We start from the raw sequence: 25,196 nt of genomic DNA, 5'->3' as shown, positions 1-25,196 counted from the left end.
ATCATCCAAGTTTACTTAAACCTGGCAGCAACTGCTAAAAAAGAAATGGCAGCTTCTTAACCTGACCTGGGCAGTTGTGACTTTCTCATTAAGCCAGTTAGAAAAGGAAAACATTCATCTGAATCTAGCAGCTTCCCATAGGCTGGCTGATAGAAAAAACAACTGAACCGACCTAGGAGGGCAACTTTCCATGGGCACCGTATCAGTCACACAAGTGAAAAACAACATGTGAAATCCCTGGGCAGAGCAGGTACAGTTCATCTCCAAAATAGCCCAAATGACTCATGCCCTAGAAAAGCTGTTCCCCTCTATTGACTTGAAGTGACGCTCAGGTGAAGACATCTAAAGGTAGGTGAGATGAATTCATGCCTTCAGGGAAGTCCCACTGGCAAATCTACATGCTTGGCTCCACCAAAGTCTAACACAACTCTGAAGGCACAAGGACAGACCCTGGCTTTGGCAGGCCTTGAAGAAGGGTGGTAAAACCTCAGAGTAGGTCAGTGAAGATCCAGATTTTGTATGTCCTGCTGTGTAATGAGACACTGTATGCATCCAAGGGCAGGTTATAGGATGAATGAACTGCAATCAGAGGTATTTGCCAGGAGCAACAGTGCAATATAATTCTGCTTTTCAGTGCAGAAGGACCTTATTCAACAGCAGAGCAAGATCCACTTGGGGATAAACAGATTTCTGTGAGAAATAAAGAGCATTTAAGGGATGTTATAATCCACCCAGGGCCAAGGTACTTTCTCCATCAGTTCAATAGCTTGAATCAATACCTGCTTGCTTATTAATAAGAATGTGAAGCCCACCCAAGTGCTGCCATCCTGGGATAGGAAATACTGGGAGGCTGGATTAGGCTACAGAAGGAAGACCGGTATGTTTTAAAGCTTTGTGACAGCAACTGTGTTGTCCCCTTCCTGGACAGGATCTACCTGAACAGCCAGAGAGCTCTCTCCAGACTTAGCAAAGCAGCTGCGCCACCAGGCTAGGCAGGTCTGCAGGGGAAAGTGGATACCTGCCTTTCTATTCAAAATTGCTCAGAAAACACACAGAAATGAACAACTGTGCTAGCAAATCTTTCCATCCACCAAGCTATGACCTCAGCTCCCAGCCTTCCTGCCAAGGCTGGTGCTGATTCACCAGTGAACATGTCGGCAGCACAAACAGGCAACGTGAAACAGATTGTATAATGCTCAGAGTCTGCTGAGAGAGACACACTGAGAAAGCCAGGATCTGGACACCCTGATGGCCAATGAGGTGGGTGGGAGAAGGACTTGCCAGCTGCTGCCAGCAGATGTGTTGAGATGTGAGAGCATAAGCAGCAAAGTTCCTACTATGGCGGGAAGAGTTGTTATAGGATCACAGCACAATTCAAGTTGGGAGGGACTTCTGGAGATCTAGTTCAACCACCTGCTTGAAACACAGACAGCTGAGATCAGAGTAGGTTGCTTGGGGCTTTGGTTTTGAAAGGCTCAAGGATGGAGCCTGCACCACCTATTCCAATGCTTGACTGTCAGCACAGGGAAAAAGTTTCTCTTCACATCCAGCCAGAACCTCTGTTATTTCAGTTCATGCTCATTTCTCCTCCTGCCATGCAGCATGATGAAGAGCCTGGCTGCAGCCACACAGCTCAGGTACCCAGAGCATCACCAACTACAACTAACACCAGGTCACTCCCTGTAGCATAACCTAATCTGAGGATCTGAAAGCATCTTCCAAAAGCAGGTCAGGTGCCTCACCTGCAGGACCCAAGGCAGACGCAGTGCCACCAAGTGGACATAGACACGTGTACAGATGCCATTGCAGTTTGCTTGGAAACGTCCAGAGCTCACGGTCCACGTGAATGTGAAGTGCCTGATCCACAATTAATTTGGTGAGGCAAATAAACCCAGTGGCTCCTGACAGCCTGGAGCTGCTTTCACTCAACGAGTCCACCTTCTGAAGTCAGTCTGGCACCAGCTCTCCTCCTCTTCTCCCCCCAGCCCCACAGATCTGACAGCAAAACTTTTGTCAATGCCTCAGCACCTCCGAAAGCCACAGAGAAGCCCAAATTGACTTCTGACAATTGCTGAACGAGCACGTTCAGAGTGCTAAAGATGACAACCAAAGCAGCAAATATACTAAGTTGTGAGGATGAAAATGTCTAAAACCCCTGGGCAAGGATATGCCCAAAGGCTGCTGAGCAACCATCTCCTACCCACAGCTTGGCCAGTCCTGGTGGTTTCTGCTTTTAACTCGCCCAAAAGTCTCTTGTGAGGGAGACTATCAAGAAGAACAGCTCAGGCTGGTCAACACAGCACTGCTGGTGAGCCTCCTGCATCACAAGCTCCCTGGAGCCACCACGAGTGGAGCTGAGATGGCAGCCACACCAGCAAGCAGCCTTGCTGCAGAAGCGGCCAGACTTCCAAGTGAAGGGGAGTTTTGGTCTCAGGCTGAGGTCATGTTCCCATTTCCTGCTTGGCAGTGCTGCTGACAGCCTTTCCATGGTCCCCCAGCCCTCTGGGAGCCATGGCAGACAGGCCAGGGCTGCTGGGGACTCCCCAGCCAGCTCATAGCCTGCTCCAGGCTGCCTCCTCTGCTCAGCCCTCCCTTCTTCCAGGACAAGTCCATGTCACTGCTGTCCTGAAGGAGACATTCTCTGCTGTGACATTGCTCAAAGCTGCTTCCAGCACTGGTAGAAAGTGAGTGCAAAGGGAAAACCTGTGAGTGTGGGGACATCCCTTATGGCTTGGGTTTCCTCCTGGAGCTGGGACATGGGCCAGCCATGGTAGGAACAGGAAGGATTTCTGGGTGCAACGACACAAAGTGCTCTGAAGGTGCCAGTAAAACCCCCTTGTGATGGCATAGGATGGAGGCAGATGTTACCAGAGCCAAGGAGAGCAAGCTGGGATGTATAGATGAGCATCCTAGCACTGCTCATACCACAGGTCACAGAAATCCCAAGAGAGTGAGGGGACAACCCAAGACACAAATGTCCCCCAGCCAGGGTGGTGGCAGGGAGGGTGGCCAAGAGATGGCCAAGGCTGCTCTGCAGCAGATGGCAGGGACCCAAACCTGCCTCTGGCCAGCTCCCTTCCTCTCAGAGAGTTTCCAGGACAGACTTTAACACCTTGCTGGCCAAGCCATTGCTTTGGTTGTGGTTGATGGCATCTTTGAAATGGAGCTAATAATGCTGACGGGTTTTTATCTTACAAGGGAGGTAAAATAAAGTTGGAGGGAGGAGGCTGTGGGAGAAGCATCACAGCCAGATGCCTATGAATTTTTCTTGGGACAGACAACAGCTGGATCCCACCAAAAAGCTCCTCATCATTCACACCAGCCTCTTCAAGGGCCACCCTCCTTTACGGGACAAAACAGTAAGGTGTCAGCCCAGCTCGGAGTTACTCACCTTGGCAGCAGCTCCTGGGTTGCCTACTCACTCTTCCCACTGCTGCTGCCCACACCCTGACCACTTTGTAGCCTCTTCAGCTTTGACTCAGGGTCTGTTTCCACTCCACCTCCTCTTGGAGAAGTGAAGGTTTCTTTTCCTCTCCTATAGAGCTATCCCAAAAACAAGGAGCAGAAAATCCTTCCCATGCAGGCTCCCATTTCCAAAACACACCCTGGATTTTCTCTCCTGACCTTCTCCACTGCAGTTGTTCATATCCACAATGGATATGAACATTTCCAATAGAGCTATTTTTAAAACCCAATGCTTATACAATGAAGCTATCTAGTCTGAGGTTTCACTGAGCAACGTTTCAGCCCATGAAAAGGTCCCCGTTTCATGGGTCCTGCCCTCATGTGAGCTTTGAACACGATGCTTGACAAGTTTTAAGGCTTTCTTTTAATAACTGTAACCTCATCATCCCCATGACCGTGTGATTACTCATCCTTCAGATTCAAAGTAATCGGCTGGAAATCATCCTGTTTTGGTTTAAAAAAAACAAACAAAAACCCCAGCCAAACAAACAAAAAAAAAACCCAGACATGTGGCTCATTCTCTGCCATTGCTACAGGGTTTGGTTCTGCCTGCCATTGCAGGGTGAGGAGCTGGGTTCGCCATTGGGGCTTTTTCTAAACACCAAGACAAATTTATCTAAAACCATCATATCCTTATTTCCCAGAAAACACTGAGAAAGACCAGGTGAACATGGTCTGGGCATAAAGTTCTGAAATTGCTGCCAAAGGAGATTTTATTTGTCAAATCTGTATCTTTCCATGTTTTCTTTGCCCAATGTCAGCTCAAGCTCTAAGCTCATGCTTCAGCCCTAGAAGGGCATTCTCTGACACATAGGATATCAGCCCATCAAGAAACAGTAAAAGAGGCTTTTTACCCTTTTCATCCTACCAGTAGGGATCCTTCAGGTTTTTGATAAAGAGCTCACAAACACCCATGGTAAGAATGAACCCATCTGTGCCATCTAAGCTTTAACCGCCAGGCTTCTTGACTTTACTTCTATTAAATAAAGTGGTTTTAATAACGTTGAGTACCACAACCTAGCCACTGTGCATGGCTGTGCCTTCAATAGATCCGCTAATTGACCTTCTTCAGCATGCAGAATAGGTAAATTCTCTTTTTTCACTCATTGTCATTAGTTGATGGTATTTGCAGTTTTCCTCCCTGTGAGGAAGCAGCTCTGCCACGGGTGCCTGCCCTCTCTCCTGCTGTGTGAAGCCTTCCTGGCTGCTTCTTATCAACAACCTATTTGCATCACAGTCCCATCTCTGGAGTTTTTACTTTTTTCCTCATTTTTCTCATCTTGGGCTGTCACAGACCAGTCGCTCAGTGACACTGCCTCAGTTCCTCACCAAAGCCCAAGACCCAGCATGGTCCTTCTTGTTCCCACTCAGAATTTTATGGCTTGAATCAAGACACCTGCCCAAGATTTCTTCCCACAAGTTCTCACCTTTGGTCCCCGTTATGGGCTGGCCACGAACTACAGTTCATAAGTCCTCCAAAATTGCCTGTTGGATGCAGCACAATCAAAACAGTTATAAATGCTGCATGAGAGCCTCTTTATTTTGTTACCTGAAAAGAGTATTCTTCAAGTTTCAGTCTTTCTAGGACTGCATTGTTATCCAAGGGCTTGCACCAGCATCTGAGAACTCAAGTACAGCCTTAAAAAAAAGCTTATGACCTCTAACACAGAAAGATTTTTAAGCAGCTGTCTTTTGCTTATTTTGTCCCCTGCAGCGCTCCTTGAAGTCTTCAATTACCCTGGAGCATCCTCAGCAGCTTGCAGAACTTTGGCACTTGCCTTGCAAACATCTCTAGCTGCTTTCCTCACTGAGTTCCTTCCCTCTCTCCTGCAAAGAATCATTTGGCCTCAGTGTCGCAGATAGGGAACAAAGGCAATCCCAAACCAGAGCTCATAACTGATGAAGCTTCAATACAAGAGGAAAGCAACAGAGGAAAGAGTGGGTGAAAGAGAGGGTCTGCTGCAACTTTCTCCTGCTCCTTGCTAAGCAACTGTAACTGACTCTAATTTGCACCAATTGTTGACCATGATCAGGTGGTGTCTCCAGCTGTAAAGAACAGCCCTGAAGCTGCTTTCTTGGCCTGGAAGTAATTGTAGAAACCCTGGGATTGAAAGCTTTCCTGCTGCATGAGGTCTACAAAGTTCCTCCAATTTCTTTCCACTTCTCAACACATCCCATCATGTGTAGGGGTCAATTTTCTGTAGTGCTGTGTGTCCCCACCCCACCAAGCCAGGAGACAAGGTGCTTGAAACAGAGCTGTTGTACTGCAAAGGTCAACCATCCAGAAGTCATGTTGGATGCCTAGAGATCATGAGATCTAGCTTTAAGGGTCCTGATACTTTAAAAGTGCTAGCTCTTCCAGTTTGTGTCCCTGTTTCTGAAACATCTAGGGCACCCTGCACACGTGCTCAGCTTTCTCTACAGCCCAGAAACAAAGCCAGTTGATTTTAGTTGGAAATTCCCAGGTTGGGGTGTGGGAGCATAACACCAGTTCCAGCACTTTTGAGGTAGGATAAAACTCAAGTTCTTCTATCTCGGCTTCCCTCCTAACTGTGGTGTCATGACCTGCATGTTTCTATCCTGATGCAATTTCTTAAACTGTTTACAGAAGGAGAGTAAGGAAATACTAGGGGGTGGCAAGAGAATAGAGCTGTAATACCTGTCTTGGGGTGAAGAAAGTGGAGAGATGCTCCCCATGTCCTGGCTCCAGTCACTTGGTCCAGGCCAGGGCTCTGCAAGGAGAATACTGGTGTATGGAGAAACAGTTGTTAATTTAATGCAAGCAACTGCTGCAGCTAATTGTGTATGGTCATTGTTTAGCACCACAGAGCCAGAGTCTCAGGGTCGCCCATGTTCAATAAAGCCATCCATGCTGTGGGTCATATGGCAAGACAGTGTCCACAACGCAGCGCACACAGGAGTGTCTTGAGAAGCAGCAATGAGAACTTCATGCTTTGAAGGTGAAAACCTGTAACTAACTGAGCATCTAGCCTGGAAGTGGACAGCAACTCTGGTGTAAGACAACTGCAAGAGCCAGTGCTGCTTTCTACCACGTTACACCTAAGGCAATGCTTTTCTCACCCGAAAAACGGGCGCTATCCCCACCTGCTAGGAGATGGTAAACAGCTGGATTTGATGATCTCAAAGGTCTTTCCCAACTTAAATGATTCTAGAATTGTCATGTACTATATGGTGAGCAACGGATGGTGAACATGAGCAAGAGCTACCTACCCTGTCAGCCATTCCCTTCCTGGCTGATGTCCACCAAAAGATCTTCTGTGTTAAGCCCTTTACTATGGCCCATGCATCACAGCATCTCTCAGCTACTTAAAACACAAGAAGCTGTACCAGGTGAGGGGATGGAGATGCTGACCTAGGGCTATCCAGGCAAGAGCAGTCAGGAATAACGCAGCAGGCACCAAACAAAAATGGGTCTACCAGACTAAAAATCCCTGACTCCCTGCGTGCTCTTGGGCAGGGTATGGTCTGGGTCACAATGTGCTGGAGCTATGAACACAGCACATACCAACTGTGTTTCCTGATAAATGCTACCCAGGCTCTTGAGCAGGCCGGCAGCTCACTTGGCAGTAAACAAGATACAAACGCAAGCTTTAACAACTGATGGGATCTTCTTCTCTGTACCTCACCATTCAGTCCCCTCCACCCCTGCATCTCCTCATCCTCCTGAGCAGCTCAGGCCAGGGGATGCCTAAAACCACCCATGCAGCAATGCTGGCATTCACAGCAACATGACAGGTGTTTAGCAAAGCGCAGAGGATAAAGAAAGCCCAAAGACACATTTAAACACAAAAGATGGGTTGGACGAGAGTAGCCCAGAGATGATGAGAGTACCTTTGCTGTCAGTGCTCATCTGCCCAGTCAGAGCTGCCTGCTGCCCCTTAGGTTTCCGTCTCTTTTTTGCCCCACTGCATGTGACAGTCCCCAGGCAGAGCAGCTCTTTAGTGTGGTCTGCACTGTATGTGGTGAGGAGCCTGAGCCCTGCTCTACAGCTTTCTTCTCAATGCAGTTTCTATGCTTGGTTTCAGAATGACAACCTCTGATGCTGTGCTGCCTCGGGCAGCGGCTGACTCTCGCACAAGTGGGTTTATCTTGCATCCTTTCATTTTACTCTCACACCCAGCTGGGGGCCAACCAGTTTCAAAATAAAATGAAGCTGCCAGAAGCTCTTGGGACTCTACCAACCTTTTGCAAACACTTTGAGCCGTCGCAGAAAATGGCCTGTTTCCATGAATGCTCCCACTGGCATAATGGGTCACCTGGGGATTCCCGGACAATGAATATCCCTGGAGCAGATGCAGCAAGATGCCCAGTTTCATATCTGGGTGGTGTGGGGAGACTAAAATTGGAGCAGCTTCGGAGCCACCCACACTCACCCAGAAACGGAAAAATCCCTCCCTTAGAGAATTTACAACCGAAAGCTCAGATTTCCAAATGGCAGCAGACACCCACACAAACGAAGGGCCGGTCCCAGTTAAGAAGATGAAAAGAGAAAGGACATGCTGTCCCCCCAATTCTGCAAGTAGGGCAAGCCAATAGTCAAGCAAAAGGGGCTTGCTCAAGGGCACCAGGGGAGTCTATAACAAAAGCAGGAATTGCCCCAGCTCTCTGTTTGGCATCTCAGAGCACCAATACCGTCCTCCCTGTGCGTGGCAGCCTGTCCCTCCAGTGCAGTATTTATTGTAAGCTGGCTGTTTCTGCAGTCATCCCTGCCAGGCCACGGCTCTGCTTTTGTGCTGGTCGAAAGCAGATGGAGCAGCCTGATCCTCCACTGAGCAAATGAAGCTTTTTACATGGGCGACTGTTGATGGGAAGGCCTGGAGGTATTGCTGCTGCTGTAGCAGCAAGACAGCCCGCAGCAGGACTCCAAGAAGGGGGCTAAGAAAAAGAAGGCGAGTTCACAAACTATCATCATTTAAAATAACTGGAGGCAGAGAACCTGGACCAGTTCTTCTGCTGGGAAGGACACCACAGCTCAGACAATGTAGCAGTGCCTTTTCCCCACCACGCTGGTGGAAATTAGTTTTCTCCCTGTAATTGTCCTTCTGTTCACAAATCGCTAATGTGTACTTTTAGTCTAAATAACTTTTATTTTGGGTTAAAATTAGGAGAGAGCCCAAGTGAAGTTTCCATGAGGCAGAAGACTTGTCTCTCTCCCCTGCCATGAAATGAATTGACTTCCAATAAGCTCTTACCTAGGAAGGACCATGGGACTGGAAGTGGTTCCCAGGGCCGTTAACTCCAGGGCCAGCATATACATGAACTAAGTAACCTGGTGCAAAATTGTCCAGAGCAGCCCACTCCCCACATCCCCACTTCTGAAGTATTGTCCACTGTGGTATTTATTACTTCAGGGCAAAAGTCACCAACTATATCTTGGTACATGAAGAGACTATGAGCCTCTGTTATTTTTGGAGGGGTACAACTAGCAACAAAAAGTGGCCAGCCCCCTGGGTAAAGTTCAGAAAGACCCAAATCCAACACTCTCACGAGTAAGATATATAATTTTCTTTCCCTTTATATCATTAAGGTATCAGGCATGCGAGAGGTGGATAAAAGAGTACGTTCCCCAACAGAAAAAGTTTTTAAGAAATATAGGGTCAAATTATCTTGTTATGCAATACCCCTGCAACTTATAAAATCTAAAGCTGCAAGACATAAATCAACCACTAACTGCCTGGTGTTAAAGGGAAACTTCCTCTCATAGCAACTTATTGCGTAAGCGCCTTTTAGCAGGAGCTCCTATCTTCTGAAATCTCTGTAAGAGGTTTGTTGGACTACAGGGTTGTTGGGTTAGTCTTTATGATCCTTTCTGTGCCCTTTTGCTCTGATCCATCTTACTGTCCCTTCCAGTGAGCATCAGGGAGGAGGCGCAAAGCCAGCAGCTCCCTGCTTCATGCTAGGGCTATTGCAATGCACGGCTCGGCTCAAGGTGAGGTTAATCCCACCACCATGGATGGCGTCCCCATTTTCTCAGCCCTAAGGATCAGGGATTTTAGCACCTTCCCCTTCCCTAGCTCTGACTCAGGTCCTGGAAAATTTCGTAAGTGATTAATGAGTACTGTAGACTCTTTTTCATGTGAAATCTGTTCCTGCCAGTGACTTTGTTGGTGCTGTTCTGAAGGTTGTCTGCAAAAGGCTCTCAGGCTGGGCACTTGCTTACCCTGGGCATGCAAGTTGGAAACCACAGCAGGACCCTGCTCAGATACACACAGCAGCATTACTGAGAGCACCCCGCAGCTGCTACTGCTCCACCATCCACGGAGAGCTGAGTGGTGCCACAGGGCTGGTCCCCCCCAGCTGTTGTGAGCGTTTGCTGTAAAAACCCCTGTGAGTCTGAGCAGGGGGTCCCAGTGAGACACATGTTCCCAGTACAGAACTGCATGAGAAGCAGCAGCCCATGCTGCTCCTCGAGGCTGTTCAGCATCCCCCAGAGCTGGCTGTGATGACACATACCCACCCAGCTGCTGGACACCAGCTCCAGGTCCAGAGCTGGCCAGCAAAGTCTCCATCCTTGCAGAGGATGTTCCTGCTTCAGTTCCCATCATCCATAGCTTTCCCCAAGCCCATCAGTAGACTAAATTGATTTCCACCAGCCATTTCTGGCTGAGACTTGTTTTATTTATATTTTAACTCTTGCTTTACTTTCCCCTTGCACTAAAAAAAAAACAGAAACAAAGAGAAATCACTGCAAGTGACAGCCACCAGCCTTTGTAGCACCATGTTATGCCAGAAAACCCCCATGGGGGCAGGGAAAGTGGTGATTACAGTGCCCTTCTACCCGCTGCTCCCCCCATGCCATGAGATACATGAGAGCTTGGCTCCAGGGCTAGTATTAACGTGCTGTTGGTTTGGTGACTGTTCTGCTACAGTTATTTTTAGCCAGTGACGCCTTGGGTATTTCGCTTCAGGATGTCCGGTCTGAGCCTCTTTCTGGGAATCCCATGTTCTCTAATTGTAAACAGCCCCATTCAATTGCTTGCAATCGCAAGAGGCCCTGGCTTATGCAGCGGGGCTGTCAGGTGTGAGTCAAACAGGAAGCCACTGCTGCACAGGCAAGCGAAGTATTAGCCATGAAAAAGTGCCCCTGATTATCTCACAGGACCTGGCCTTGCAGCCTACCACTGGCCAAGCTGATTCACCTGGCTGCTGTGAGGCTTGGGGGTTTGGGATGCTGCCTGCGCTGGGGTTTGGCTCTGCACCTCCCTCACATCAAGGTTTATTTGGAGGCTGTGTATTGCCTGTGCCACCCCCTGTGAAAATGAGGGTTTTGGTAATTTTGAGGCCCCAGCTGCTGGTTTTGAAAATATCGTCACCGTGGGAAAAGGGCTCTGGAGCATTGGAAACTCTTTGCGTGCGAATGCATGGCGTCAGGGACACCAAGGCATCAGGGTCTGGAAGGTGCCGGGAGGCTCTGGGTGTCTGGGATGGTACTTGGGAGATGTGGGGGCACACGAGAGGAAAGCTGCAGCTGGAGGGGGTGGTGGTTTCAGTCCTCTCTCTCTCCCCATGAGACACTACATCACACCAACCTCAGAAACCCTGCAACCAGGTGATTTGGTCTTTTGCTAAAAGCAGCAGCACTCTGCTGGCCTGTGGACACAATAACCAGCCTGGGGTGACTCAAATGCATGGCCCATGTTTCTCAGCACCATGGCAGAGGCTGCAGGCAAGCCTCCATCACCCTCAGGAAAGCTGGCACCAGACAGAGGGAAACACAGGGTCAGTGTGACCAAGATGAGCCTGTAACCCCGTGAAAACATGGGTCAGTGCCTTGATGACTGTCAAGAGATGGCAGAAAGGCAAGGGATGTAAAGACAGCGTCACTGGATGGTGCACATCAACAGAGGTTCCAAAAGTGCTTCATTCCCAGCGGCACCAGTCAGCCCACCCCACTAGCAGGCCCCCAGCACGTGGGCTGGAAACATGGGTCTCACTGGATTTCCCTTTCAGCAAACAGCTGTGACACTGTGCAGCTCCCTGGGACAAAGCAGCTATCCTCCCTTTACAGCTGCTATAAAGGTCCCAAATGTTACCAATATAAGATCAGATGCAAGCCTCTGTTTATTCCATTAGCGGTTTATCCCTACTTTCCTCCCCCTTATGCTTGGGAGCCCAGGAAAAACTTGCAACAGCGGTTTTGTTCATACAACCAGATTTTACCAGTGCTTGTTCAGCTGAAAGAACCTGAGACCCCTCCAGCATTTCCAGACCATGATCTTTGCTACCTGCAAACCCTCCTGCGCACAGGACCCCAATTGCCTGGGGAGCAAAACCCTCAGGGACAGCAAAATACTTGCGCTTCTCTAAAATCTAGGGATTACGGAGCTTAAGTTTTGTGACCTGCACATCAGAAGCAAATTGTATGGACATGGTCGAAAAGTTGGGGAGACGCCTGGCTGGCCCTGTGAGGCACAGTTGCATCCCAGGCGGCTGGGATGCCAGTGGCAGCCAGAGACTTGCAGCCACGAGGATCCGCTCAGGATACCCATGCTCCACTGCCATCCTTATTGCTCACTCCTCCCGTGCTCCCCCTCTTTGTGAGCTAAGAATATGAGCCAGAACTGAGCCAGCTTAGAAAAGAACTCTTTCACGGCTGAGGCATGATGGTTAATGGCAGAGAGCAATGTTTTCAAAAGGGGCTGAGGGCAGGATACTGTAAAGTATCTAAATCTGGTAGGAACATGAGTCATACCGAGCATCCACAGGGATGCAGCTTCTAAGGCACCTCAGCAAATAGAAAAAGTTCCCCAGAATGGCCCATGCACGGCCATGTGCACAGTTGTGCCCATCTCTTATCTGACTCATTTCAGTGTCTGAGGGGAAACCCTGGCACTGATAAACAGCTCTCCACTCCCTGCCTCCAAATTTACTAACTGAAATCTGGAGTCTATTTTTAACCCCAAAACACCCACTGCAAGTGGGGGTAGCCAGCAGCACGGCACAGCAGGTCAGCCGGCACCACTGGTTTGGGACTGCGTCACTGCCAGCCCCACTTCTGAGTCTGAGCTGACTCGTGCTGTTGTTCACTGGGGTAATTTGACTGTGGCATTGGCAAGTTAACAGGCAAAGTGAGACTAAAACAAGTCACACAGGCACTTTCCATGCTCAGTGGCGGCACCGTGCCCCCAGATGGGGTATGCAAAACTGAAAGGCTCCAACTTTTTATTTTCTAGCACCTCCCTCAAACAAGGGTACGGTATAACCTGCTCAGCAGTGTTGTTTTCTGAGGGGCTGGTTCGAGACGGCAACATAGCAGAGGGGCAAGAGAGATGGAAAAAAACCTCCAGGTTTGAGATGAGGTTGCACTACAAGGTGGAAACCAGATTCAGGCCATGCTGCAATTTGAGAGTCACTTTCTTCTTACTTACTTCCCTCACGCTCAGTGCTGCAGTGTACAGGGGCACACATCAAACACAACAACCAGGACTAACGCAAGCATGCACAGTGGCTGTAGGATGCAGCAAGGTGAAATGGCAAGACCTCAACGCTCTTCGGGTCTCAGACCCTGATATTACAGGTTGTCCGCCCAGAGATGCTCAGCCCCTCTGTCTGGAAACAGCAAGAGAAGCAGCATTTTCATTTCCCAGCCAAAGCAGGAAGGGCAGGGGCAAGACAAACTGTGTCAAAGCCCAAGCTGCTGCAGAGCCGTTACACACAAGGTGACGCACACCCGAGCCTGGGTGATGATGTGAAGGCTGGCCCTGCTGTTAATTTGGAAGGGAAGTTGAAGCCAGGGCTGGTTGGCAAAGCCATCAGCTGCTTCAGGTGTTCACAGGAGCTTTTTATGCTCCTTCTGCATGGAGGGAGAGGAACCACCCTGGCTTTGTGGTCAGGGCAGGACACCTCATGCTTTCCCTTGCTTGGTTTTGGAGAAGTCAGGAATAAGGTTTCCAGCCCTCTCTCAGGGAAACACCTCTACTCCCAAACATTGCAGGAGAGAGGAGACAGTCTGGTTGCAATTCCTGCCTAAACAAAGGCTGCCTTTTACAGCTGCGTCCCACCCTTTCCATGGGATGACACCTGATGTTTCCTTTCTGAAGGCCTCACACTGTCTGCAAGGTCTTTGGTAATCATTGATTCTGGATTAGCTTTTTCTGGCTTTAGGAAAACTTCTGTGGCCAACATGCCCAAACACCTTTGCTCTTCTCCCTGTAAATCACAGCTGCCCCAAAGGCAGTGCAAGCCTGCAGCTCACGTTTGGTCACCTCCGACTGCTCCACATGGCCAGGAGCCCCTATGAACCGTTTTCTCCTATTTTCTGCCTCTGCCCAGATCCTCGTGCAGATGCTCGGCCTTCTCCTCGGGGCCCCAGCTTAAATGCTTCAGGTTCTCTCTCCTCCAGGGCATTTCAGACCAAAGCATAAAGCTCAGCAGCCCAGAAATAACTTAGGAGGCATAAATCAGCCTTGCAACCCCAAGAAAGAGGTCCCCATTTCCCCATTGGAGACACTACCGGGGAGTCACATGCCAGGCAGCCCATGACAAGGGTGGGCTGTGCGCCTGTCCCTAGGCTGCAGTTCCTGCTCCATTGCAGAGATGTACTATAAAACCTTCATTTCCTGACACACATGGGATGAGGCCAAGGGGTCATGTTTTGGACAACCTGGTTTTTCCATGGTAACCAGCAATGATGTCACTGATGTGCAATGATCGGAAGGGGCCTGGGGAATGAAGAGCTCTCAAGGAACGAGGTCGGAGAGGAGGCTGAGACAGTGGGGGGCATACTCACAGAGGGCTGGGGCCACATGAGAGCAGCTAGGGCAATGTTTTCCTTGGATGGCCCTGAGCACAAACTGTGGCCAAGCTGCTTGGGGACTGGAGCCTGGTGCAGTGGCTGTAGCAGAGACCATCCTGCCCTCTCCTCCTCCTCCAGCTCCAATCCCTCTGTGCGTCTTCTCAGCATTTCATCCCCCTGCAGCCAAAGGGGCCCAGCCAGCTGCTCTTGCGCAACACTGGCTAAAACCTCCAACCATCTTCTCTCTCTGTGCATGGGCATTTGCAGGATTAATCCCTCCCACCCTTTGCCTTGGGGGCTGTGAGATGCTCTGTTCCCCCTTCTCCTGCCATTTCTCTTCCTGCTTTGTTCCTACAGCTGCTCTTCTTCCCATCACAAATTCCCTCCCTGCAGGGGAGCCCCTTTACAACATCAAGATAATTAAAAACTCGGACAGACAAGTACATGCGGCACCAACAGTCAGCATCTGTTGCCATGGGGCGGTTTGAAAGCTCTCATGCAGCAGTGTCCGTCTGTCTGTCCAGGCTTCCTGTGATTGCAGCCATCTGATACTGCAGTGCCTCACCTCTGGTTATTGTGCTGCAGCGAGGCCCTGTCTGGGTTAGCTCATAGATACTACCAGGATAAACACACTGAGTAGAAACATCCCTGTGTGTGCAAAGCTGCCAAGGAACCTCTGTTCTGCCTGTTTGTGATATGACAGAAAGGCCTAAGCATCTCTTTTCCACCCCAGAAACACCTATGCAGGTGTGAAGCATTGGCTCAAACCCTGTCCCTCACTCATCTCTGATGGGGCTGACCTGTACGTGCAGTTGTAACCCAGGAGGGAGCAAGGCTGGCAGAGTATGGCAGATGAAACATGAGCAGCCTGCACTTACAAAGGAGCTTGGAAACACCGTCCATTTCAGCCACAGTGAGCAGAGACAGAGTACAGTAATCTATCACAGATTTAATTGGCAATTGACAATAAAACTTTCACCTGCTGTGTCCTCAGAGCATTCATCTGCCTAAAGGTCCTTCTAGCGCAGCAAGCAAACAAGCATCCAAACCTGGCAGCTTTGACCCAGGCCTCTAACTCCTTGCTCATGTGCTGAGTCTTTATGTGAGACTGGGCATGTGGTTTAAATGGCCTGCTACAAATACACCTTCCGTGGCAGTAAATGAAATAGTGTCCCGTAAAAAAAAACAGCAACAAACAACCCCAAAAAATTCTTTACAAGGCACACATCAACAAAACACCAGTCAGTGACTGGTGAGCCTCACGAAGAAATCGGGTGCTTGTAGATGTAGACCCACACTGAGGCAGGTCCCCAAAAGCACAAGGCAGATACGTTACCACTGCCTGTGGTAACACATAGCTATTGTCAAATAACTGTCAAAACCAAAGGTGTTCAGTAGCAGGAGGGCTTGGCAGCAGCGTGAAGACAGCACAGCAACTGTCTTCCCTACATTTTGGACCTCACTAAAAGATTTCATCCTAAATAGAACCATTTTCAGCAAATAGCATCATCCAGCACACTCGGCCTGCTGCATGTTGACTCAGGGCTGTCTCTATACATTCTTCCTACAGATGCACAATGCCATCAGCGCCACTTGCAGGGGGGAAGGCGGGGGGGAACAAACAAAAAAAACCCCAACAACATGAAAGACCTTCCAAAAATGTTGCACGAAAAGTGAACACTCAGCAGAGCAAGGTTTCCTGCACAGTGAGAGTTGGCCAGTGAACGAACAGGAAATCACTGCTTCCTGCCTGCAGAGGAAGCGCCTATCTAATGCCTGTGATCAAAAACAAACAGCACTTCAATTAAACAAACAAAGGACCTAAAACTTCAACAGCTCGCAGCCTGGGTCAGCTCCAGTGGTAGTGAAACGCGTCCAAAAATAAAAGGCTTGTAACCTTGCAAAAGGCCCTCATCCTCTTCCCCTTGCAGTGACGCTGCTCACACTGCATGTGCAGAAAGCAGAAGGGATTGGGCAACCTCCTGGCCATGTCCCTGGGTGGGTGCTGCCATCCCAGGAACCAGCTGCCCCAGGGACGCAGAAGAGATGGCCTCCAGCGATCAATGTCCAAGACTCTTGGGTTTGGTGAAGGCCCACTGCTGACAGCCAGAGCTACATCTGACCTCAGCCCCACACATCCCCAGTGCCTGATACTGCAGGCAAGGCAGGAATCCCAACCTCTCCAGCCTTATGGCTCTGAAGAAGAGTTTGAGAAGCATTTGCACAAGGACAGCAGCAGCAGCTCGGCGCCTTCTGACCCTCCGCAGATGGGAACCGACCTTACCTCTCCCACAGCCTTAGGGGCTGTTTAAATCACTAAGCTGGCAGATAGCACCTTCTTCCTGCCCAAGACCCATCTCAGATGCCTGTGACTTCGTGTGGCCTTAAGCCAGGTCCCTGAGTCCAGTCTCCACTTTGCTTGTCTCAGTTTAAGTTCCACATATAGGAATGTTTCCTTTCCAATCTGCTACAGAGGATTTTTTTTTTCCTAATGCAAATTCACTTGTCTTAAATATAATGAATTCAGGAAATGGAAAGAGGGATCCTTTCCTATTACATCTGGGCAAGGCAGGATTTATAGTCCCTGGGCTATAAATCATTCCTAGGAGTCACAGAGCAATATGATCTTGAGCCTCCCATAATTTCAGGTTTTCACCCCCAGTAAAGGGGCCGCCAAGAGGATGCCGAGAGCTGTAAAACACCTAGGAATCTCACAGTGTTATTCCAGCTTGCTGAAAACTTTCTGGACAAATCACAGCAAAGAGTTTGATCCGAAAAATCAGCAGGATTCAACAGCCAGGTCCTCCCCATCCCGGTGTGTGCTGTCAGTGCTCAGATAAGCCTCCGTGCCAGGGGCAGCAGACTGCTGCAGTATTTATCAAGTGAGTTACAGAGTCTTGGTCATTCATTTGGTGAGATCCAAATTGAACATGTGCTGTTTGCCAGATTTAAGGTACAGGCACAAAGGGATGGCAGAAATAGTTTTGCTCCTAACCCAAAGCCTCAGGACATCTCCAACTCAAAATCCATCTCTGGAAAGCCTATATTCCCTTCAAAGTTATGCTGTCCCCAAAACCCAGAACACACCCCTTCCTCCCCCGTGAGACTGCCTGCCTGCTTACAGGTCATCCAGCCTTGTGTCCGTCCATCCAGTCTGCTGTCTGTCCAGCCAGCCCAGGGTCCTTCAGGCTGAGCCCTGAAGCTCCAGCTTTGCTCATTCTGCACATGCCCTATGCTCTGGGCTTTTCCAAAGCCAGGCTGGCTGGAAAAACTGCTTGCCCAGCATGAAAGCAAGCACAGAAGAAAAGAAACAAAAAGGCTGGGGGTGTCCCAGGACTTTGTGTTTGAAAGGGAGCACTTTTCTCTGTCTTGCTGAGCATGCTTGAAAACGTGGTGAGAAATACTGTTCAAGAACAAAAGATGGCAAGCAGTTACCAGGGAGGAGCAGGCTAGTGTGAAAAAGGAAGGCTAAAGCAGGCTGAACGGCAGTATTACCTGTCTCCTAGCTTGCTGAGGACCAGCACAAGCCACAGACTAACAGACTAGGGTTGCAGCAGCACTGGAGGGACCTGCTGATCTTAGAGAGAGGCTCCATCTCCTATTCCACCCTCCTTTTCAGGGGTGCAAGCTGCAGCACTTTGAGTCCCGACATACCTGCTCTGCTGCAGTTTTTTTTGTAGGTTTGCACCAAAGCTCAGGATGGGTTTTACAGACCTGCACGCATCCACCAGGCAGGGCACAAAGCAGAGCACAACGATATTTTCCCTGTGGTACATTTTGCAGTTAAAAGATGCCAAAACAACAGCAAAGTAGGTCTAACTAACAGGCTGAATAGTAACTATTCCAGACTCACCAATAGCCCTTCAATGGCCTTTGACAGCAAATTTCCAGTATGAGGGAATGTGTGTGGCCACCACACAAATCCCCATTATTTAGCAGTTTGTCTGGTGATATTATAGCCATCACGTGCAGCCATCACAAAATGCTAAATTCTTGCAGCTCCAGCAGGAATTTTTCTGCCTCATCCGTCTGGTTTGTTTGGGGGAAAAAAAAATTTACCTGTTTCCTGGCATTATAGCTGCTCACTGGTTTTATTTGCTTTTAAAGTAAACTTCCTGATGAATTAACCAAGCCCAAATAATACATTCTTAAAGTGCATCTTCCTGACAATGCAAACACAATGCATGGCTGTGTCTGTCCAGGAGAGATACCAAGGGGCAAGGGACACTGGAAATAAGGTCAAAGCAGGGTACTTGTCACTTCCGATCCCTGTGCACCATGAGGGTGGACATACATGTTGTATCACCTCAGTTCCAATTTACCAACTGTTCCAGGTGGCCATTTCTAAGGGCTTTGTCCCAATTTCCCTTCCATGTGTGACAGCCCCCCACTGAGCAACCCCAAGCTCAGCTTCACCAAGGAAACAGGGCCATAACGCCAGGACAATGAATGCCAAAATCTCTTGTAGCCCAACAAGATACCAAGAATCTACATCAAGTGGAACAAGTGTCTACAGAGCAGCACTGCCATCCCACTGGTCCCTCCCACCTTTGCCCAGTCTGCCCACTTGCCTGCTGGTGTGACACGAGCTGTAAGAGGGAATGGCTGGGGCAGGGTGCAGCACTGGTGAGGGCAGTCATCACCATGCCTTACCAGAACATCCCAGCAGGGACAATACAAAGAGGGCCAAGCACCAGGCCACAGTCTGAACACAGAGCTCCTTTGCTGAAGGCATGGCCTCTCCAGGCATTTGCACTCCAAATGCTCTCATCCAAGTCTTTTAAACAATGTCTGGTCCTTCGTACTGCGAAATTGCAGCCCTGGCCTAGCAGATAAAAGGGTTGCTGATGTTGTTCCATCCCTTGCTGGAAAATACACGCAACATCCCTGGAAAGCTGATTGCTAATATGGAACTGCTGGTCAATTTCCTCATTGTGTAAATGCCAAGAACACAGATGAGCTCCTGGAGGCTGCTATGAAGGGGACTATGGGCACAGAGGTGGGTAAGACTGTCAGTGGCAGAAGTGGCAGTAAAGTTCTCATCTCCTCCTGAAAACCAAGAGAACACAATTATGCCTCTGAAAGCTCAATTAAATCTGGAAGTTTCATCAACATTTATATTAACACATCAGTTCCTGCTGGAAAAATGCCAGTCCCAGACAGTAGCGCAACAACTTTGGAGGTTTCCTCCTGCCACAGACATGAGATCTGTTCAATATCAAGTCTGAAGATGCTCATTTTGCCTCCCTTATTCTGCTACTTTAAAGCCCAGTTTTATCCAACTCCTTCAGCTTAATAGGATTTAAGGTGAACGTGACTGCTTCCCTTGTATTGATAGGCTCCGATCCCCCCTGGAGCAGAGTAATCCTATTCACGTTCACATAGCCCAGTGTACACTCCTAAGCCATCTCTACCCACAATGCCTAGTCCATTTTCAGAGACATCGGAGTGCTGCCCAAAGTTGCAGGATTTAGTGGAGGTCTGTCCAGACTAGAAATGTGATTTTATGGAGAGAAAAACTCAAGTGTGCCTAGCCTACTCTGACTTTCCACGTAACAGACTACACTGGCTCTCTAGATGACTTCTGCACAAGCCACAAGTTCTGCAGGTCTCCTAGAAAACTTCCAGTCACGTTTTGAACAGCTTATATGTTGCAGAACACAGGATGACTTTTAGGTTGTTTATAGCATAAGAACATACCATGCTCCAATGGCTACCTGAACCGATGCAGGACCCCAGACGGTCTTAGTAATGCTTTGATGAGTAATAAAATTGGCTTTATACCTTTTTTGATCATTCCCTGTTTATAAGGCCCAAGCTCATGTTTGGGGTTTTGTTTTATCAACTGCCATATTACACCAGAAATAGCACCAGTAGGTTTCTTCTTTCAAATCCTCCGATACCCTCTTCAAGGCATTGCTTCCTAAAATAGAGCTCCCCATTGTGAACATGCCCTACATCTACACTAAGCAGCATCAACATTCCTATTTTCAAAAAAAATTAACTCTGGCGAGATTAAAACATACTAAGGACAGAGTTGCCTAGGTATCACACTGGGCCTTATGGGAGGAATGAGACATGTCCTGATTACCCAGAGTGGTGGCCAAATCCTATCCAGGGTTGGTTTCCTAGAATAGATCCAGCAGTCACCATTTGACCTACTTTCTCTGCTCTCAGCTGTAGTCTTCCAGTGTTTTCTAACACAAAACCACATTGTTTGCACTTGCCCAGGTTTACTTTGTTTATCAAGATTTCTCTCCAATCAAAGGTCTTTCCTCTGTCTGTTTTTCCTGTCTTTTCCATGTATAAGCCATTGGCTGCTTCTAAAACCCCTACCAGGAGGATTCAACTTATCCAGATTACAAGTTCACATCAAATATATACTTTTAGCCAAGATGGACAGCCCTCAGAAGAGCCACCTCTTCTCCTCTGCCTGCAAAGGGAGCCAAGGCTGATCAACTCACCTGTGCTTGTTCACCTTAACTTGCATCAATTCCACCTGACTAGCTTATACATGGGATGGAGGGCATCAATAAAACCATTGGAAACCTTCCTATTTGTAGTTATCCCAGACTTTTTCCTTTTCCAGGGCAGAAGAGAGAAATTTGGGAAACTCACCTGTAACAAAGCTTTTAGGAGAATTTCTTACCTGAGGATCAGTCACTATGGCACAGAGGCTTGCTATGGACTTTCAGGGACCAATCTTTTCCATGCCCTATCCCAAGGGGCTCAGATACCCTGTGGTGTTTCCTAGGCTTACATGCTGTTTCCCATGAATGTTATTTTAGTGCAGACAGTGGACACTGGAGACAGATGGAGATGAAGAAGATAAACTCAAAGGGGGGTTTACTGAGACATGGGGGCCATTAGACAACAGCATATGGGCTGTATTTAGTTGCATGCAATCGTCTCCCCAACCTGGGAGTCATTCCATTTCATGTCATCTTTGGCAGTGAAGCCGTAAGGACTTCCCACCAAGGCCATTTGATCCCACCAGCATGTCACAGTTCATGGCCCCTCTCAGCAGCAGCACTACTATCTCTTGTGGTGTTGTATTCTTAACCAGATCACTGAACTAACCTTGAGCAGCTGAGGTTAAAAATAAACCCATATGGCCCAGTTTAACCACACTGCAATCACACAAGTTCAATGGCAGAAGTGAAGGGGCAGCTGAGAGATGGGAAAAGTGGCAGAACTGGTGGAGTACCTTCCCTCCAAAAAGCAGCTTCTGCTCCATCTCACTACTTTTCCCTCCTTTGCTTTTTCAGGCTTTAGTGGTTACCAGTCTAAGGAACATGCCACAACACAGCAACATCTCTCTTAAGCATGCAGTGTTTCCCACTTGCCAAAGAACACCTAGTACCACAGTCCTCAGGCCGTATTTTGCTGCAGGTTCCTGTATCACCATGCAGCCCACATGCATCACCATCAGTTTTCCCCCAGTTCCCCTAAATAACATAAAGGTAGGAAACACACTGCAAGTTGTTCAGTAAATAGAGGAGCCGATACAAATGAGAGAAGGGATTTTTTTTGACCTCAGACATCCTTCAGAGCCACAATCCCTGCTCCTTTGTTCCCACTGTCACCTAGGCACTGCAAGCAAAATAAGGTTGCATTAATGGTGGAGTGACAGGACACCAGCGAGTACATGAGAGCATGTGAGAGCTCAGGGAGTGCAAACACCGTGAAAGGAAGGTTTCATGAGATAAGTGTATTTTAGCTGTTTGCAAAGGCCTGCCAGAGAGAGCAGGAACACAGAGCTGTTCTGGTGCACAGAACAGAGCAAGTGTCCTGGGAAGCTGCTCTGGAGGAGGAGTGGCAGGTTTATAACGTGCTTTTTTGCAGCATGCAACCCCTTGGGAAGATCTTAGGGATTCATCTGGGATGGGCCTTGTCTCTCACAGTCTCCCGTGTGAATTGCTTATTTTCTGGGGACGGTAAGACTGGGGCCCCATATTAGAAGTTGCACATTAGGCAGCAGCTTCGCCACTTGTCCTGACTTCCCTTAATTAACATACATCACACTGCTGCTGAGACATCCTGCATTTTGCCTCCTGCTTTTTGTGCATGGTGACTCAGGTGAAAGTAGATTCCAAATAACGGTCTTTACAATGACAACAGGCACTGCACCTCTGCCTGCTTTCTGCGCTCCCAAGCATGGACCGCAGCAAGCCCTGACAGCCGATCTCTGCTTCAGACGTGGCGGCTACAGCTCGGCGATCCCCTGTGCAGAAAGTCCCCTATGTTCCAGCCCACCTCTCTTCTCCATGTTAAAAACGGACTGGAAAATTCCTACGAGGATATCATAGGCAAGAGAGCAGAAATGCCAGACACCAGCAGGAAAATCTGCAGCATCCACACAAGGCAGCGCTCGCCTCCGAACCCAAGCACCCCGGACTGTGGAGGTGTCTCCCACCTGGTGCCTTTCCAAGCTCCTCTTTCAGCTTCGCCCCTGGATTACACAGCCCCAAAGCTGCCGGGGAAGACCTCTCTCCCACAACCCAGCGCAGAGTCACATCCGATCGAATCATATTTGGTTTTCTATGCCTTTGAGATCAGGATTCCTCCCACCTTGCCGAGTGCCAGGTTTTGGCAAGTCTCACAAGGAGCGGAGCCAGCGGGTCACCCAAACCCAGGCACACAGCTGGGTGGCAAAGCCTTCTGCAGCACGCGCGTGTCCGATGGGGACTGCACCCGATGGGGACAGCATTAGTGCTTTCTCAGGTTGCGCCGGTTGGGTTTTGAGAGTTTTAACGTTTACAGCATCTGCTCTTGTGCTGCACACAATCTCCACAGCCTGAGAGCTGCGGGAGGACCCCGGCTGCTGCAGTGACAGACGCGAGCACCCACCGCGCACGGCCGCGTTTGCAGATGCGGTGACCGGCAGAGTCACTAGCAGGCTACTCACCCTGGGTTTGTCCTTGCATCCAGAGGAATTAAAGCCCTGGGAGATGAGGTCTCATTGTTCAAGATGTGCTTTAAGGGAGGCAGCTGCTTTCTTTATATCTCAAGATTCACTAAAGTTCAGGAAGAGAGAGAGAGAGAGAGGGGGGATGGCGAAAGGGGAGGGACTGAGAGAAGGGCCCAGAGGCCGTATAGAATGACAATGGAAGGAAATGCTTTATCAAACCTAGAAAGCCAACCCTGCCCTGGGAACACAGAGGGAGAAGGGGGGTGGTGGGGAAAGACTTACAGAAGAAAAGCGACTTCAGCTGCCCTGGGTTCCTCCCTTGGCAGTGCAAGCCCTCCTCCCCCAGCCCCTCTCTCCCAAACACAATGCAAGCCGGTGAAAGCCATCAGCCTCAAACACTTTTTTTTTTTTTATTAACTAGAAGTTTCAGTTCTTGAAAAAATATTTTAAAAAAATCCAACAACCAAACCCTGCCCGGGAATGGGAATGTGACGCTCTTCCCCCTCCCCCAGCTCCAGCCTTCCAAGTTTCTATGAGTCAAACGTTTGCAATGTGTTACCGAAATGTTACCAAGCTGGAATGCAGCATCTGAGAGGGTTTAGCTAGTAAAACTTTTGTTTGTTGGCTGGGAGAAAGTGTCACCGGCAGAGAATTCAGTTCTCCTCCTTCCTTTTGTTTTTCTCCAGCTATGCCTCATCAGGAGAGGGTTAACTGGTTGTGCAATGCTGACACCCTACCAGGGTGGCATTAACCCAGCACGCTCTGTCTGAAATGGAAAGGGAAATTGCACTGTTAAGCAAGAGAGGAGACCAAGGGAAACAGTCAATCTGATAGAGCAGGTGGGAAACGGAGGGTCCGGGGAGAAATTAAACTGTACAAACATCCTAGGGCACAGCTAGGGACAGACCTCAGTTACCGAAACATGACTTCTCAGGCACAGGCTTTGGGGTCAGAAAAGTACTGTTTCCTCATCTGACAGTCCTTAGCATTTGACCCAAGAGAGTAACTTTCATCTGAGACAGCCACTTGCTGGGCCCAACACCTACAGCATTTTCCAGAAGCATCTGCCCTGCACTTGCACACAAACATCTCGATTTTTTCATCAATAACTTAACAGCCTAACAAGGAACACTTTTTTTAATGATGTGAAGTCACCACCAAAACCAGTATCTTTTTCCTTGTTTGACTGCACCTGGCTTTAACTCCTGGAAATTGATTATTGTTATGCATTTTATCACTTTCAAGTCTAGTCAAATCCAGTATTTTCCAGTATCCCTAAACACACAGTTGAATTACGGGTTGAGAGATTGTCGGGTTTTGATGTACTGAACAGATTAAGTTCCTTTAATAGTTTACTACAAGTCATGCTCTCTCCTTTTCCCACTCCTGTGGGATGAGCTGATCTCTGCCCTGCCCAAAGCCATCCTTGCTTTCAAGGATTTGTTTAGGGAAAAAACATACAGATTTCAAACAAGAAATCAGGAAAAAAGAAGTCCAATCTGAGGATTTTATTTTGAATTTGCTCAGAAGAGTTAAGCCAGCTGCACTCTAAGGCGCTAAACTGTTATCAAGTTGGGTAAGTTTCAAAACCACATAACTAATTTAAATGCCTATATCTAATTTTCACTAAAGTTTTCAGCACTTATAAATTATAGCAGCTAAAGAGAGAGCTTCCTCTCTGGTCACTCAAGAGGTCTCCAAGGTGAGATTTTGTTGTATGCCTATTCTTGGCTCCACTTCCACTGCTGTCCCCCCTGATCCTCAAAGGTCTTGGCCATATCGTTACCTGCTCCTCACTCTTAATTTCTTATCTTTAAGGAGAAGCCACTGGTGTTCATGCAAAAGGCCTGCGGGGTTCCTACATGCTGAGGGATGCAGATGGAGTGTCTTCCGCTAGATCTGTAGGGAAACTAGAGCCATAGCACAATAGCTTTGCAGCTCTGAACTTTTGAGCATCTCACTTTCATGGTGAGAGGACAATCTTATCCAAAAAGAGTTAGTGAAGATGATGAGTGCCAGAAGGAAGGCAGGAGAGTGGCGGAGAAGCTGAGGGACCGTCCTTCT

At 48.6% G+C, this 25,196-nt stretch overlaps 1 protein-coding gene across 2 annotated transcripts in view; it reads right to left on the bottom strand.

The window, feature by feature from the left end:
- The window catches only part of HDAC7 (histone deacetylase 7), a 91,494-nt gene extending 68,227 nt beyond the window's left edge, over nt 1-23,267 (bottom strand). The window contains exons 1-2 of one of the 2 annotated variants that reach the window (XM_056322379.1): nt 23,130-23,239; nt 6,125-6,211 (exon numbers count right to left, since the gene is read on the bottom strand). In XM_056322379.1, the coding sequence (XP_056178354.1) occupies nt 6,125-6,211; nt 23,130-23,148 (106 nt within the window). In that variant the 5' untranslated portion in view covers nt 23,149-23,239. Of the gene's footprint in view, nt 1-6,124; nt 6,212-23,129 lie in introns of both variants that reach the window. The other variant, XM_056322383.1, reaches the window with a different exon arrangement.
- Nucleotides 23,268-25,196: the final 1,929 nt, after the last annotated feature.

This window comes from Falco biarmicus, chromosome 19 (assembly GCF_023638135.1).
Source record: "Falco biarmicus isolate bFalBia1 chromosome 19, bFalBia1.pri, whole genome shotgun sequence".
Lineage (NCBI taxonomy): Eukaryota > Metazoa > Chordata > Aves > Falconiformes > Falconidae > Falco > Falco biarmicus.
This window is presented reverse-complemented; position numbering and strand designations above follow the sequence as displayed.